The 14,779-nt window shown below is 31.5% G+C and overlaps 1 protein-coding gene across 1 annotated transcript; it reads left to right on the forward strand.

Annotated features, from left to right (window-relative positions):
* The first annotated feature begins 6,437 nt into the window (after positions 1-6,437).
* Positions 6,438-7,224, forward strand: LOC121781792 (zinc finger protein GIS3-like). The gene has a single exon (XM_042179481.1). The coding sequence runs from the start codon at positions 6,520-6,522 to the stop codon at positions 7,090-7,092; it is 573 nt and encodes a 190-aa protein (XP_042035415.1). The 5' UTR covers positions 6,438-6,519; the 3' UTR covers positions 7,093-7,224.
* The last annotated feature ends 7,555 nt before the right edge of the window (positions 7,225-14,779 follow it).

Here is a 14,779-nt window from a genome sequence, read left to right on the forward strand (position 1 = left end):
ATAGAGTCACATATCACATGACTTAAAGCAAACTCCACCAATCCCACAACTTTATTGTATTCAATTTGAAGTAGGTTACAATCACTTGGAATACTTATTTGGAGAACTATTACTCTTATGAAATAACATATAAATTTCTGGTCAATCCCACAATTTAAAAAATATCAATTATATCATAAATTTAATACTTTTTAGTTATTCTATAATCTCTGATTTAAGAAAAAATAATATGATATGGTAGATGGAAAATATTGTGCGGTTAAAATGTTCAACTACTTAAAAACGTTATATCTCTAATAAACCACATCTTAATTTTTACACATTTACACATCTCGTCAATAAATTCAAATATACAAGATGTCAGATTTTATTTTTCATGAGACAAGTGAAGAAAATGTCAAAATTATAGTAATATATTCAGTCATTTTTTAAGATTGCAAAATTGACCAAACTTTATATTTTTTCCGCCATTTTACCTATATATTTTATGTTTCAATCTTCTTCATTTGTGCATGTTACGTGTATAATATTATATACGTTGATAAAAAAGATAAAACAATGGATTTCCAACGATTCTATTTGAGTCAGCCCCACATAAGTAAATGGTTAATTTAACTATGCTTTTGAACATATCCATAAAGAGTGATTACAACTTGGAAACTAAGTCTTATATCACACTTTCTTTTCCTTTTCTCTTTAATCCTTTTTGGATCTTTCCAAAGTCATGGCTGTAAAAAGGGAACAATGATGATTAGAAAAGTTAATGGTTGTATTATGATAGGATCATGTTTGAAATAATATTTTCTAGATATTGATTGAATAAGCTCTCATTGGATTAGATTGTCTTGACAAACACATTTAGTGGGCCATATTCCGATTTTGGAAATCTAGAATAATAATTATCTAGAATTACTTCAATCAACACCAAGAAAAAAAGCATGATTATGGTCCTTAAAAAGCATTTTCCATTCGGTGATGGAAACCATTAACCACAATGAAAAGCCACTAATCATGTTTATTAATTAAGTGCTTTAGTAGATTAATCAACAAGCTTGTGAAGAAGTTGATTGGACAAGCTTGCTAGCTTATTAAAACACTCAATATTTAAGTTTTTTACTCAATATTCAAGTTTTTAAAACCATATATCGTCTGCACTTCCATATATATATATATTAAACACAAATCACGATATATATCAAATTAACCCACAATTTCATGCAAATAGTGGGTCACATAGAACCTACTATTTTTAAAGTATAAATTTAGAAATTAAAAAATCAAAAGCATGTTTCTACACTAAAGATGATTTCTACTGAATCTCAAATTTCAATGGAAAATCACTTTACATTGTGTTTATGATTATATAAATGAGTACAATAATTATACGAAGACAATATATCTAAATCATCTCAATATTCTCTATCTATATATGTTTAGATATATCAACATGGGCAACGTGCAATAGGTTCTTAGGTTCTTACAATAGTTTAAGTTTAAACAATAACATGTTTTTCCCTATTAAAAATGGGGCGGCCATGTGCTTGTACTTTTTTTCTCCAACCTTGACTATTTTTTAGCCTCAAACAATCTTGTCTTATTGTATATATCATGATTCAAAATTAAATGTTGCAGAATTTTGGTTGGGCCGGTTCATTGTTTCCCACAAAGACTAAATTTTCTTAATCATACAGTAACTCCACTTTTAATCTAAAAAGGGCAAAATGTGGAAAAAGTTGTGAAATTTGATCAAATTCTAGTTAATCCTGCAATTTTAAAAGTCAAACGAAAAAACTACGAAAGTATGGAGACAAATCATAATTTGACCTAAATTCATGGTTTTTCCGTGCTATAAAAATAAAGTGAAGACATAGGATTGTGCTATAACTTTAGATGATTGGGTCGGCCTACCTATGATATCTATGTACACTATACTGCATTAAGAAAAATAAAAGTTACAAGATTTTTGGTCTAGATTCACTATTTTTATGTCATAATTTGAAGGAATAGGAAATGTAGTAATTTTCTTTTGTTGTAACTTTTACACCACCTAAGTAAAAACATTAGATTTATGGAATTAGTTGAATCATATGCAGGTTCACGAAACGTTTTAGGTTTGAGTTTTAAATCAACACTACACGATTTCTACAACGTTTTAAAGATTTGAGCAAAGATTCGAGTTTTAAGCAATTCTTGAAAGTCTAAACAAACTTGACATGTTAATTAATCTTCCAATTTTATTTTGATTGTCTTTACTTAGATCTCCAAACGTCAAACCAACTTCTTGAGCCCCTAGAAGAAGTGATCATATATTAACTAGGGTTTCCTAGCTAATATATATGTTTATATATAATCATTGGATCCATGTTCTCTTAATTAGACGACAAGTTTATATCTGTATAGATATATAGATAGGTTTTTGTAAAAAAATATTTTTGTCTATTGTAGGATTCCAAACTACAATTCCTAGACCATTCAATAATATATTTTCTGTTTCTTGCATTTCGAGGTGGAACTCTGATTAGGTTTAGCTTAGGTGGTAATGGGACAAAAGCAAGTGACCTTTTTCAATTTATGTCTCTATTTGTATTCTAACTAAATAAAATTCAATTCATTGCACTTGGAACAATTGATAATTCATTTACTTTATTTTGCAGATAGTTCACAACTTCACATGATTTTTTCGAAGTATTATGACATTTATAAATGTAACTAAATTTTATTGTGACAACTTGTAAGTATATATAGGCAGCCATGCATGTAAAAAAATGTCACAAAATTTAGTGACATTTAATTAAGGATAATTTAGCTCTCATATGTAAATGTGTAGCTAGGGAGTGGTTCCAGTGAGAATTTATTAAAATGAGAACTTTGATAATTGTATTACTTTTCTGATACATTAGTATCAGTTAATATCACAAAATATATCAGTTATTGATATTGAGTCAGAAATTGATATTCATGAATCAGCGAACTGATATTGAGTATAAAATTGATATGTTTAGTGATGCTAACTGATATCAATATATTTGCAAATCGAGTATAATTATGTGTTTTGACTTTAAGAAATTTTTTGTCATGATCTATCTCCTGTGTAACTATTTTTATGACAAGCAGGGGCGGACCCATATATACTTAGGGTGGGGCTAAAGCCTTTAACAAAATGGTTTTTTATTCTTTTTTCTTTTGTAAATATTTAAAATTTATCTAAATTTAAGGCAAATTAGTATATAAAAGCCCTTATAAATAAGCTAAAACACCCAAAAATACACTTTAAAACAAAATTTAGAAATCATAGCCCTTATCGTTATTTATTTCTGCGTCCGCCCCTGATGACGAGTGTAACTATTTTTTGTGATATAATGTAATAGGTTTAAATATGGTAGTGGTAGCATAGTTTCACACACACCCACATGTCTGTGTGTGTGTAAATTTGAAGCACTTCTCTCTCTCTCATGATGTAGTTAGCAAGATTTCTAATAGATCTTTCCCATTAAAAGCAAAGCCAAAAGGCTAAAACAATATGGATTTCAACGTAAATCACGCAAACAAAATCAACAAGAATTCATCATCACCACGTAATCCACTCCACTTAACATCTTATCAAAACTCATACTCTTTCACACATGATTCACGAACACATTCATTAAACATAAAATTTACGTATGTAAAATACTAATGTCGGCATCAAATTTGAATTTCCACTAAGATTATCATATTTAATTAAGATACGATAAGACTATATATAAAGTTTTGAATTTCAACACAAATCATACAAAAGATATGATTCACATACAATTCGATATTTACCTTAATCTGTCAAAATACACATATTCAGTGTGGGGTAGATTATTTACCCACCATTCATGTCATAATTAATCTTAATGAATGATTGAAAACCCATAAGACCAATCCAAGAAAAGAGTGGGGTAGATAATTTAAATGACTTAAAATGTCGTCTTATCATGTATTTTCGAGTTATATGGCAAAAGATGACCTAAAATGTGTTATATAATTATTAAAAATGATCTAAAATAGGTTCTTATTGATCATATTTTAATTTTTTTATTTTGCTTTTCTACCAAACTTTTCCTAATGATATTACTAATATATTCCTTTTATTTTCTGCCATTTTTTTTGGAAGAAAACTGCCGCTGACTGAATTCCTGAGTTTAGATTGATAAACACACAAAACAATGTTGTTTGTACAAAAACATTCTTGCACATTGTATGCACAACTCAATGTAATGAAGAGAGAGAGATGGGCTTCTCGATAACTCTTATCATGAAGATATATAATAAAATTTAAACTAATATTATACTGCTATTTTGCCATTTTAGTTTGTTCAATAAACAATCCACATTCACTTTTATTATAAAATAAATGGTAAACAGGTCTAACATTTCACTAGCTCATTCAATTTATATATTATTATAAAATTAATGTATATAAAAGTGAAATTCATACTCCAATAACTTTTACAACTCACTTTCCTTTACATTTCTTAAAACTCGTATCAAGTTAAATATGAACTTCTATTGTGAAACGGAAGGAGTACAAATTTTACGTAACGATGTGAATATCATGTGGGTTATGAAATTATGAATGTGGACATTTCTGATGTCTAATTAAATGCAAATTTGCTACTTAATTTTCCAACAAATTCTGGTGTACCGTCATAATAAGTGGTGTATGACAAGAAATTTAATGCTGTACCTTCTTCTCCATGTATCTCCAAGAAAGGTCAAGCACAAGGACGACATGAAGTAGAAGTTAGGTAAATACTAAATACCTAACAAATATAACTGAAGTTTGGTAGTACTTATTAAATGAGATTATATGTAATGATGGAAAATTGACAGAAAAAATCACTACATTTTGTTAGTTTCTAGTTAATCCCATAATTTAAAAAATATCCGATTATATCAGAACATGACAATTTTCTCAATTGTCTTATAGCTAAAAAATATCCGGTGTCCTAGGTGTTTTGAATTTTTGATGTACAATCTGTATGGACAATTTATCAAAATTATGATATAATAAGATATTTATTAGAATTGGTACTATGGGTTTTTGACAATTTGGCTTTATTAATAAAGTCCCTTTTTAGTAAATGAATGATGAATATAATATTGTATAGCATTAATACTCAAAGCTGGCCAAACAGTGCAACAATTGCACCATAGGAATGATTCATTTGTGGTGTTTCCACTTTTGAAATCTTGGGGATTACCAAATCTTGCAATATAAATGACCTATATATTATTTTAATGTTTTTATCTTGGACTTTTCACTGATGCCCAGCTGTTTGCTGCAAATAATGGATGGTGTAAATATATAGATAGGTCTGATTTTGAATGTTGGCCAATGATGAAGTGAATGTGTTAGCTAGCAAGAAAGTGGTATATACATAGTAACTCAAAAACAAGGGGCAAACTCAATCATTTGATACTGCAAACCTCACATGCATCACATTCTTCACTCCAATCCCCACACACTATAGTCTATACATATAGTTCAGAGGCTCCACAATTTATTCTACTACTACTTTTTCTCTTGTTCTCAATATTATAAGGCTAGCACAACAAATTTTCATTTTTCCACAATACAAATCATTTTTGCCGATTTTCTAAGAGAGACAATTGTTTATGGTGAAACCCTAATACTATTAATAGAAACATCGATTCAAACGTAAATCCAAATTTTTATTTTTTATTCACGTTATTTTAGTGATAAACGACATGATCTTTAAGTTTTTTAAAACTTGGCACTGAGTTCGAATTTTGAATTTCGTTGGTCGATAACTATTCTTTGGAAACATGTGGAAATGTATCATTGAAAAGCTCTCAGCGATACTTTGGCACGTAAAAAAAGAAGAAAATATACAATTTTGTGGCGAAAGCGTCACGGATTTAAGAAATCGTTAATTTGACTTTGTGAAGAAAAATGAAAAAAAAAGTAAGTGGAATGCAAACCTATTTTTATATATTGATTTTATAATAGAATGTGAGTGTAATGATTTTAGCTGAGAAAATGGGGAAAAAAATTGAGACTTTAAATGATTTTGTACATCATGAAAATTAGTCTATGTATTTTTTACCGAGAAAAAAAACATATAGTACCTTGATTATAAATTAGAATATAGGTATAATTAGTGTATCTATATAAAACTAACCCAAATTAAACAAGAACCCTAAAAGTTAAAAGGGCAATTGTGTGACTTGACATGATAGTGTGTAGAAGAGAGGGTGAAACTCACAAAAATGATATTGATGTATCGACAAGTGCAATCTATTGGATTCCTTAAAGTGTTTGTAGGGTATGTTTCCAACTCTCTCTCTCTCTCTCACACACACACACACACACACACACACACAAATTTACTTGTATAAATACCCCACACATGCAATAATCCCCTTATAAAACCAAACTCCCCATAGCTCCCTCTTTCTCTCTAAGCCCATATTTATTATACTCCATTCGTCCCAAGCTACTTACTCTATATTCTATTTTAGTAAATCATGACGGAGTTGGACTACGAAAACAAGCCATCATGCAACAATACCGCCCCCTTAAAACTCTTCGGCTTCCATGTCACCGAAGAGGAAGACCAAGAAGAGGACTCCTCCGAGGCCACTAGGCCGGGTCCCCCCGGTGGCCGCCGATACGAGTGCCAATACTGCTGCCGCGAGTTCACAAACTCGCAGGCCCTCGGCGGCCACCAAAACGCCCACAAAAAGGAGCGGCAGCAGCTCAAGCGCGCCAAGATGCAAGCCACCCGCAACGCCGCCGTCTCCTACATGCGAAACCCCATCGTCTCCGCCTTCGCCCCGCCCTCCCACCTCCTCTCCCCCTCCCACGCGCCGCCGCCGTGGGTGTACGCCCCACGCGCCCCGCGCCCCTTCCACGTGTCTCACGGGTGCGTCTTCGCCGCGGGTCCCTCCGCCCCCAGCGGGCCTGGTATTGGGCCTTCGAAGCCCATTTTGGGTTATAATGGGCCGTCGCCGAGTAGATTTTTGAGTGATAATGGGCCTAGCTTAGACGATGGGTTTGGGCTGGATCTGCATCTCAGCTTGGCTCCAGCCGCGCCGTGAGGACTCTCTCGGCTTCAATCGGATTTTCTGTACATTTTTTTTTCTTCTGATTTATTGATTAATTTTTCCTCTTCTTCTTCTCTCTAGCCATAAATCAATCTCCCTTCTTTCTATTGACACATTTTTCTTTTCGAATTTATCCATTCAGAATAACATATTTCAAAAAATGAAAAAAAGTGTTCTCTACACTTTAATTTTTCCACTTAACACTAGATATAATTTATGTAATTAATTCGGAATTTGTGGGTCCCGCATTGTAAAGTATTTCCTTCGAATTGCTAGCTAGAGTTAGAAATTATTTCCAATAATAGGAATGGAAAAATTAGTATAGTTTTGATGTCGTATTCTAACTTCATTCCTTGTTAATTGAATCGTTTCTTTTAAAAAAATGATTTTAATAATTAAATTAAAAAAAAAGGAGAAGAGACGTAATCAAATGTGTATTTAGTTATAACAAATAATGATATAATAAGATGAAATAATTTAAAATAGAATACGACTCAAGTAGCACCAGATATTCAGAACTAGTCCATATAAAAGAGTAAGACATGCCATAATGATTTTCATGATATTGACAAAATTATTAACCACTTCACTAAAACGACAACCCCACAAACTGAAGTATATATAGTTTAGTCATTATTGTCATCATTATAATTTAGACTATTCAATTCCACCTACACAAAAGAACAGTGTAGGGTTTTCAAGCTTTCATTCTAAGGTTTAATTTTAATCCATTTTTAGTTTGTCCATATGTTGCCATATTCATCATATGTTTACAATACATTAAATAATTGAAGTTTCAAACTTCATTGATTACAGTTGAAGGGTCTCATTGGATATGCTTGTAAACGAGTACTTTAATAATGTGGCAGTCTGAATTAAATTAGTTGATTATTTCAACAACTACATAAATTTGAGAAGGAAAAAGGTCAGATGTAGTTGGGAAAAAAAATAATTGGGCAATAAATGATAAACACATAAAAGTAAGTATATAGGTAGATGTGAGAAGCCAATGAGATTTATGTTTAAGGAAACTTAGGTGTAAGCACGAAAACAAGTTAATGCAAATCCAAGAATGAAGCATTTAAAAGTCTTATCTTTTTTCAAACTTTCCCACTTTTTAATCATTTTTCTTTGGGTTAAAAGAATATATGAGAGGGGAATATGTTCAAAATGGCACCTTCTTTTTTTTTATTTATTTATTTATAAATTGATGGTGCGTCTTAAGTCGGTGCCTTTTCATTGCATGCTCTAGCTTCATGTGTTGGCTTTAAAGTTTTAAATTTATGAAATTATGTTAGTAAGGAAGGATCCAAGAACCTTTTTATCGTGAGAATGTGGGAATCATCTTTAATTCTTCGATCCCAAACATCAACGACGGATGTGTATGCAATTGCATTCATCTAACATGTGTGAATCTCAATTTTATTTTTTTTGAGTGCAATATAATGGCGAATGCAATAATTTTATATGCTCGTTGAAATTTTCTCATATCCTCATAATAAGAAGACCTTAATGTGAACCATATTTACAAAAATATACGATATGCAATGACAATAAGTTGAAAACTTCTCATTTTATTATTTCCATGCATAAAGTCTTTTTTCATCATATTCTTACATTATGGAAAGGAAGACTACACTATATCACTTAATTAATTAGGATATAGAAGTACACAATTTACAAATATATATTATTATGTAGTATGAAGTTGAGTAGTGATGATGAGAATAAGTAGGGACATGATTATAATATTTGAAATTATTAAAAGAGGGCTACAAGAGAATAAACATCAATAAATTATAAGGGGTTTGCTTAGAATTATAGAATGCCTTGTCATGTCTTATTAAAAAATTTGTGTGACAATTGATGAGCCAATCTTAGTGAAAAAGAAACAAAGGATTTACACAATCTGAGATTCTTGAAAGCTTCTCAAATGCCCCTCCTCAAATATTTTTAACATATGTTATTTTGATAATTTTGCATTTTTTTTTGATAATTTTTTTTATATTTGGCCCTTCTCAAATTCTCAAATTTCCCTTGCATATAATTTTCTTCAATCCTACAATAATTAATGTGATTGTTGTGTGCAAAGGAAATTTCAAGAAAATCCAATCCCATATTTATCCCACTGAAATAAATCGTACGACTAGCTGCTATTTGGGGCCCTATAGTTGCCCCCATTTTTACTTTACCCCCTAATCAAAATTAGAATTGATGTGTGTGGACATCCATCTCATGTAAAATCTATCAAAAAATTAGTATATGAGAGAGAGCATCTATATATGTTCAAATATGAGTATAGAGTTAGTTATGCCGACAGTGTGAAAATATTTTTAGGGTCCAATTTCATTTTAGTAACAAGTGTCTTACTTTTTTCGAATGAATAAATCAATTTACATTTAAACACCTCCGAATCTGAGACCTTTTGCCTCATGCATTAATCTCTATAGTGCTTGATCAACTCACACACAAAGTCTTTTTCCCGATTTCAAGAAATGTGGGTAAAAAAATATTATGTAAATTTATTATTGGCGAATATGTAATTCGATCTGTGAGACATGAAATTAAGCTCGACTTTTCAATGTATACACATGCATCTTATATTGGAAACTTTGATGATGAAAATATAATCATACTATTATTATATTGATTTATGTTATGAACATTCTAGATGGGTAAGACTGCAAATTAAAGTCAGTTATTTTGGGACCATGACATGACATGAGTCACGTGACAAACATCAAGTTGATGTACAATGATGTAAGGTTTTATGGAGAAATAAAATGCTTCCAGTTACATGTTTTGTTTCAACTAAAATATAATTGCATGTGTGCCCTAAATCAAGATTGAACTGTCAGGGACAAATTAGGTTTGTATTTTAAGAGTAAATTATGGCATTGATAATGGATCAGATTCCTAGGAAATTTTTCAATAAAAAATAGCACAAAAAATGTACCGGTAATGATTTTCAATGAAGTAGATAATGGGTAGGGGTAAGCATTCGGGTTTCGGTTCGGTTTTGGCAAAAAACCGGAACTAAAACCGAAAAATCGAATTTAGTTCAAAATCCAAACCGAACCGAAACCGAAAAAACCAAAAACCGAACTTAAAAAATCGAAAAAACCGATCAAAACCAAAAAACAAAAAAAAACATATAATATTAATATATATATATATAATTTATTTTATTTTATATATACTAATAGGATATATGTATATATAATATAAAATTAATATAGTATTACATATTAAAAGAATATATATGTATGTAGGGGTGTGTTAAGGTCCTTCGCAGCTTTTCAATCCAAGCTTCTTTTTAATCACAACCCTTGGATCCTTGAATTGGATGGTTGTGATGATCTGCATTATTACACTATAATGGTGCATTATTAGTCGGTGTGCATTATTCAACTGAAAATCTGCATTATTACACTATAATGATGCATTATTAGTCGGTGTGCATTATTACACTATAATGATGCATTATTAGTCGGTGTGCATTATTCAACTGAAAATCTGCATTATTACACTATAATGGTGCATTATTAGTCGGTGTGCATTATTCAACTAAAAATCTGCATTATTAAATGACACTTGGCATCAATCTAACAGTCGGATGACAAAATCGTGGGGCTGAGATTAAAAAGAACAATAGAACAAAAGATACAAAAAGGAAATGAATACATCCCTATGTATATATATAATTCGGTTTTTTGATTTTTTTCTTTGCCCGAACCGAACCGAAAAACCAAAATTTTTGTATTTTCAAAACCGAACCGAATTTCAAAATTTCGGTTTGATTCGGTTCGGATATTCGGTTTCCGGTTTTTTTCTCACCCCTAAATTTATGGGCATGTCTCTCTTTATATTACCTAGATTTGATAATGACAATATACTATTTGAGCACTTACTGAAATTTAATTGGAAAACTAGCCGCTCGCTTGACAAACACGGATTTTGCATGTTTTTAAGGACTAGATTTGACTTGTTTTAAATATCAATCATGCAAATTATGTTCTTAAATTACATATGTTATACATTTGGTATTTTTGACGTGTTTGTTGATAAATGATAGAAAAAGATAGAAAAATGTGAAAAAAAGGCCAAAGTGCAGCAGCCTCTGTTTGAGCCCATTTTGGAAGCGATTTTAAAGTCCAATCAGTGCCTACTAGATACCAGTCTCTTCGTCTTCGAAAGACCTTCGCGTGGATACCTTAAACATCTAAATCGGAGTTCTGTGGAGAAAGTTATGGCCATTTTACAAACATCGCGCAGTGCAGTCAAAATCTGGCGGAAATTAGGCGGAAATTCACGGAAGAAAAGAAATTATTATATTGTGAAGCCAAATCTCTCCTATTTCTTGTAGGGCACGAAATTTATCAAAAATAAACCTTTTTCCATCCTATAAATACCTCTGAACCTAATTCATAATCTTTATCTCAGAGCCTCCAATCCTTCTCACTCTCTACACTTCTTCCATTCCATATTCCACCCTTAAATTCATCCATCTTCCATTGGAGCGGAGCTCTGCAGATCCAGGCAAGAAAAGACTGAAGATTGAAGATTCAACCTTGGGTTTTATCAATTTCTTTCATGTCTTATACTTTAATTTTTGTTTTTACTACTTGTCTATGAGTAGTTAAACATCATTTGTAGTTTTTTTGGCGAAAACTATTATGAATATGTTTTGATTTATTGAATTGAACCTTTTTCTAGCTCTTGTGATTGTTTTGCTTGTTCTTGTGCTTTTATTGTTCTTTTGTCTGGCCAACTTTAGAACTATGTCCGTCTAACTAGATTAATCGAGAGATAGCTAGTTTTACGTGGTAAAAGGAACGAGTACAACACATAGGTTTATCTGCACTCGAGAGAGGGGACCCTTTGTGAGGGCTTGAGTCTTAGGAACTTAAGGAGTTAGAATCTAATCTATTGGAAGGAGACTTTGATAGTTAGAGTCTAATCTACTGGATAAGTGCACTCGAGAGAGGGCTTATCTGAAAATCGTGACTTTCCTAATAATCCTGGAGACATATAAAGGTAAAGGTTCTGTGAGATTAATCATCACTAGGTCGTAGTAGTTGGATCCTAAAACTCTACTTTCTTTAGCCTGCTTTGTATTATTTTGTTTTTATACGTTTTTTATATATTTTTTCTCTAGTTTAATCTTACTAAAACCCAAAACTCCATGTCTCTAGATAGTATATGACGCTTAGTATATGATAGCCAGTTGCAATCTTATTCCCTGTGTTCGATATTCCGGTACTGACCTTTAGCTATACTAGTTCTACCATGTATGCTTGCAGGTATTTTTAGTGCTAATAAATAGTGCATCAAGTTTTTGGCGCCGTTGCCGGGGAATATTATTGCTTTAAGCTGATATTGTAGAACGGTTGATAATACTAATTTAGAGTGTAATATTTTGTATAGTTTTGTTTTAATTGTTTTAATTGTATTTGTTTTGCAAGGAGCACGAAGCACAACAATGGATTACTCTGCGCTCCTATGGAAGATGCAATTATCTGCTACAACATTTGATATACTCCGTAGAGCGTGAGTGAGATATAAAATATGCTTGCTCTCCTGTTTTTATTATTTTTTTACCTTTAGTTTTCTCCTCCGTAGAGCTTAAGTTAAATAAATAAAAAATAAAAAAAAATCTTTTCTTTAAACTTTTTTTCTTTTTCCGTGTGATTTTTTCCTTTTTTTTTTCTTTTTCCTTTTTTTAAAACTTCTTACTCTTCGTTTTTTGTCAAGAAAATCTTTAAAAAAAGTAGAAAAACTAGAACCTCTTTCCCTCAATTTTTATTTTATTTTTTTTTTCACATAAATCACCCACTCGCACTTCACGTTCACATCACTTAATCAAATTCTTTGAATGCTACCAATTTTCTTGTGCTCAATCGTTAACCAATACAAGGTACGTTCTCTTTTAATTTCTGAGCTTTGAACTTGAATTCTTTCATGAATTACTTTGTTATTGATATGTATTGATAGTTTGGATTGGAGTTTGATGGGGAATGATGAAAATTTTTTGCAATTAATTGGGGGATATAGAATATTACAGGGGATGAAAAATGATCACGTTATGGTACAAAAGGCATCCCACAGGAAGTCCTGAGAATGGTGGATAATTTATGAGCTTCAAAGAACGTCAAGCTAAAGACGTTAACCAAGCGCTTGTTAGGAGGCAACCCAACATCGGTATCTTTTTTTTTCATATTTATTTTGTTTTCTTAGTTTACTCACGTCCCTACCGACTTTTCAAATTTATTCTTAACGTAGTTTTGAATAAGTTTGGGGGGATGGAGTGGTGGACCGTGAGTTTAGTTGTTTTTGCTTATTTTTGTTAGTTTTTTAAAATAATCCCAAGGTGAATCTTGTCACGAGCATAACATAGAAAATTTAGAAATACTTATGTTTAGGAACATCAGACCGAGTTGCCTATGATAAAAATTTCGTTTATGTGTTGGTTGAGTTGACTTGATGCATTGATTTGAAGGTTTAGTGAAAATGTGCATAAAATATGAATTGCTTGTTTGCTTTGAATCATGCTTATACCTTGTGAGACTTGAGCTATAAATTTCTTTCTTGTGAGATTTATCTGTATTCATGTATTTGTTTCTAGAACTTGCTCCTAGTCTGCCTAAGTTTACATAGTGTTTAAATGATAAAAGAGGACGTTAGGCCATCCTTCTTAGCTACTTTATATATCCAAATTTATGACCTTATTCAAAATATTTTTCCCTAGCTAGCCATTTTGAGCCTTTAAAGCATTTTTCTTTGGAAGCTAAATAAAGGGGAATATCCATACGCTCTTTGGGGAAAGTTAGTTCATATCTTATGAAAAGAGTTGGAGAGATAAGGTAGAAAGAAAAGTAGTGTGCTTACTTGTGAAAAGTGCATAGACATTTGTGGTTTGAATGAGATAATTGGTTGTGCATAGAAAGAAAAAAATGTACAAAAGAAGAAAAAATGAAAAGAAAAAAAAAATCAAAGGAATTTGGGAAGTGAGAAGAAATTTAGACAAAGTCTAGAATTTACTGAGATTCGAATTGTTGGTGCAGTGCTATGTTTGATGTAGTAGAAATTGATCACTTTTGCTATGTTTGGGATTAGTCACTTTTTAGCCATATTTCCTCACCTTATCAAAGAGCCTACATTATAACCGAAAATAAAGACCTTTCAGATTTTTGATTTTAATCACATAAAGTAGAGGAGGGATTAGACATCGAGCAAGCCTATGGTAAACTTCGCATGTTGCATGATCTGAGAATATATATTCTTTACCTTATACACTTTGAGAATGAGTGATAAACACATTCTAAACACTTGTGAGCGCATGTACTTCAAGGTGATCAACGAGCTAGTAATGAAAATGCACTAATAAGCTTTGCTTGATTTGATTTGTATTCTTGTCAAACTCTTCATTTCTTGTTACAATTTTTGAGGCAACTATGAAGTCTAGTTCTTAGCATCCGTGTTTCTTTATTAGTTTTTCTCTTGTTTTGTTTGAGGACAAACAAATAATTAAGTTTGGGGGAGTTCCACTATGGAGTTCCCCATCTAGTGTTATTAATTATATCTTGTTATTCACTTATAAACTTTTTATGAGATTTTGAACTTAATTTTTTTATGCAATCATGCCAAAATATTGTCACGAATCGTTTATATGGGTTTAAAA

Source organism: Salvia splendens, chromosome 20 (genome assembly GCF_004379255.2).
Source record: "Salvia splendens isolate huo1 chromosome 20, SspV2, whole genome shotgun sequence".
Lineage (NCBI taxonomy): Eukaryota > Viridiplantae > Streptophyta > Magnoliopsida > Lamiales > Lamiaceae > Salvia > Salvia splendens.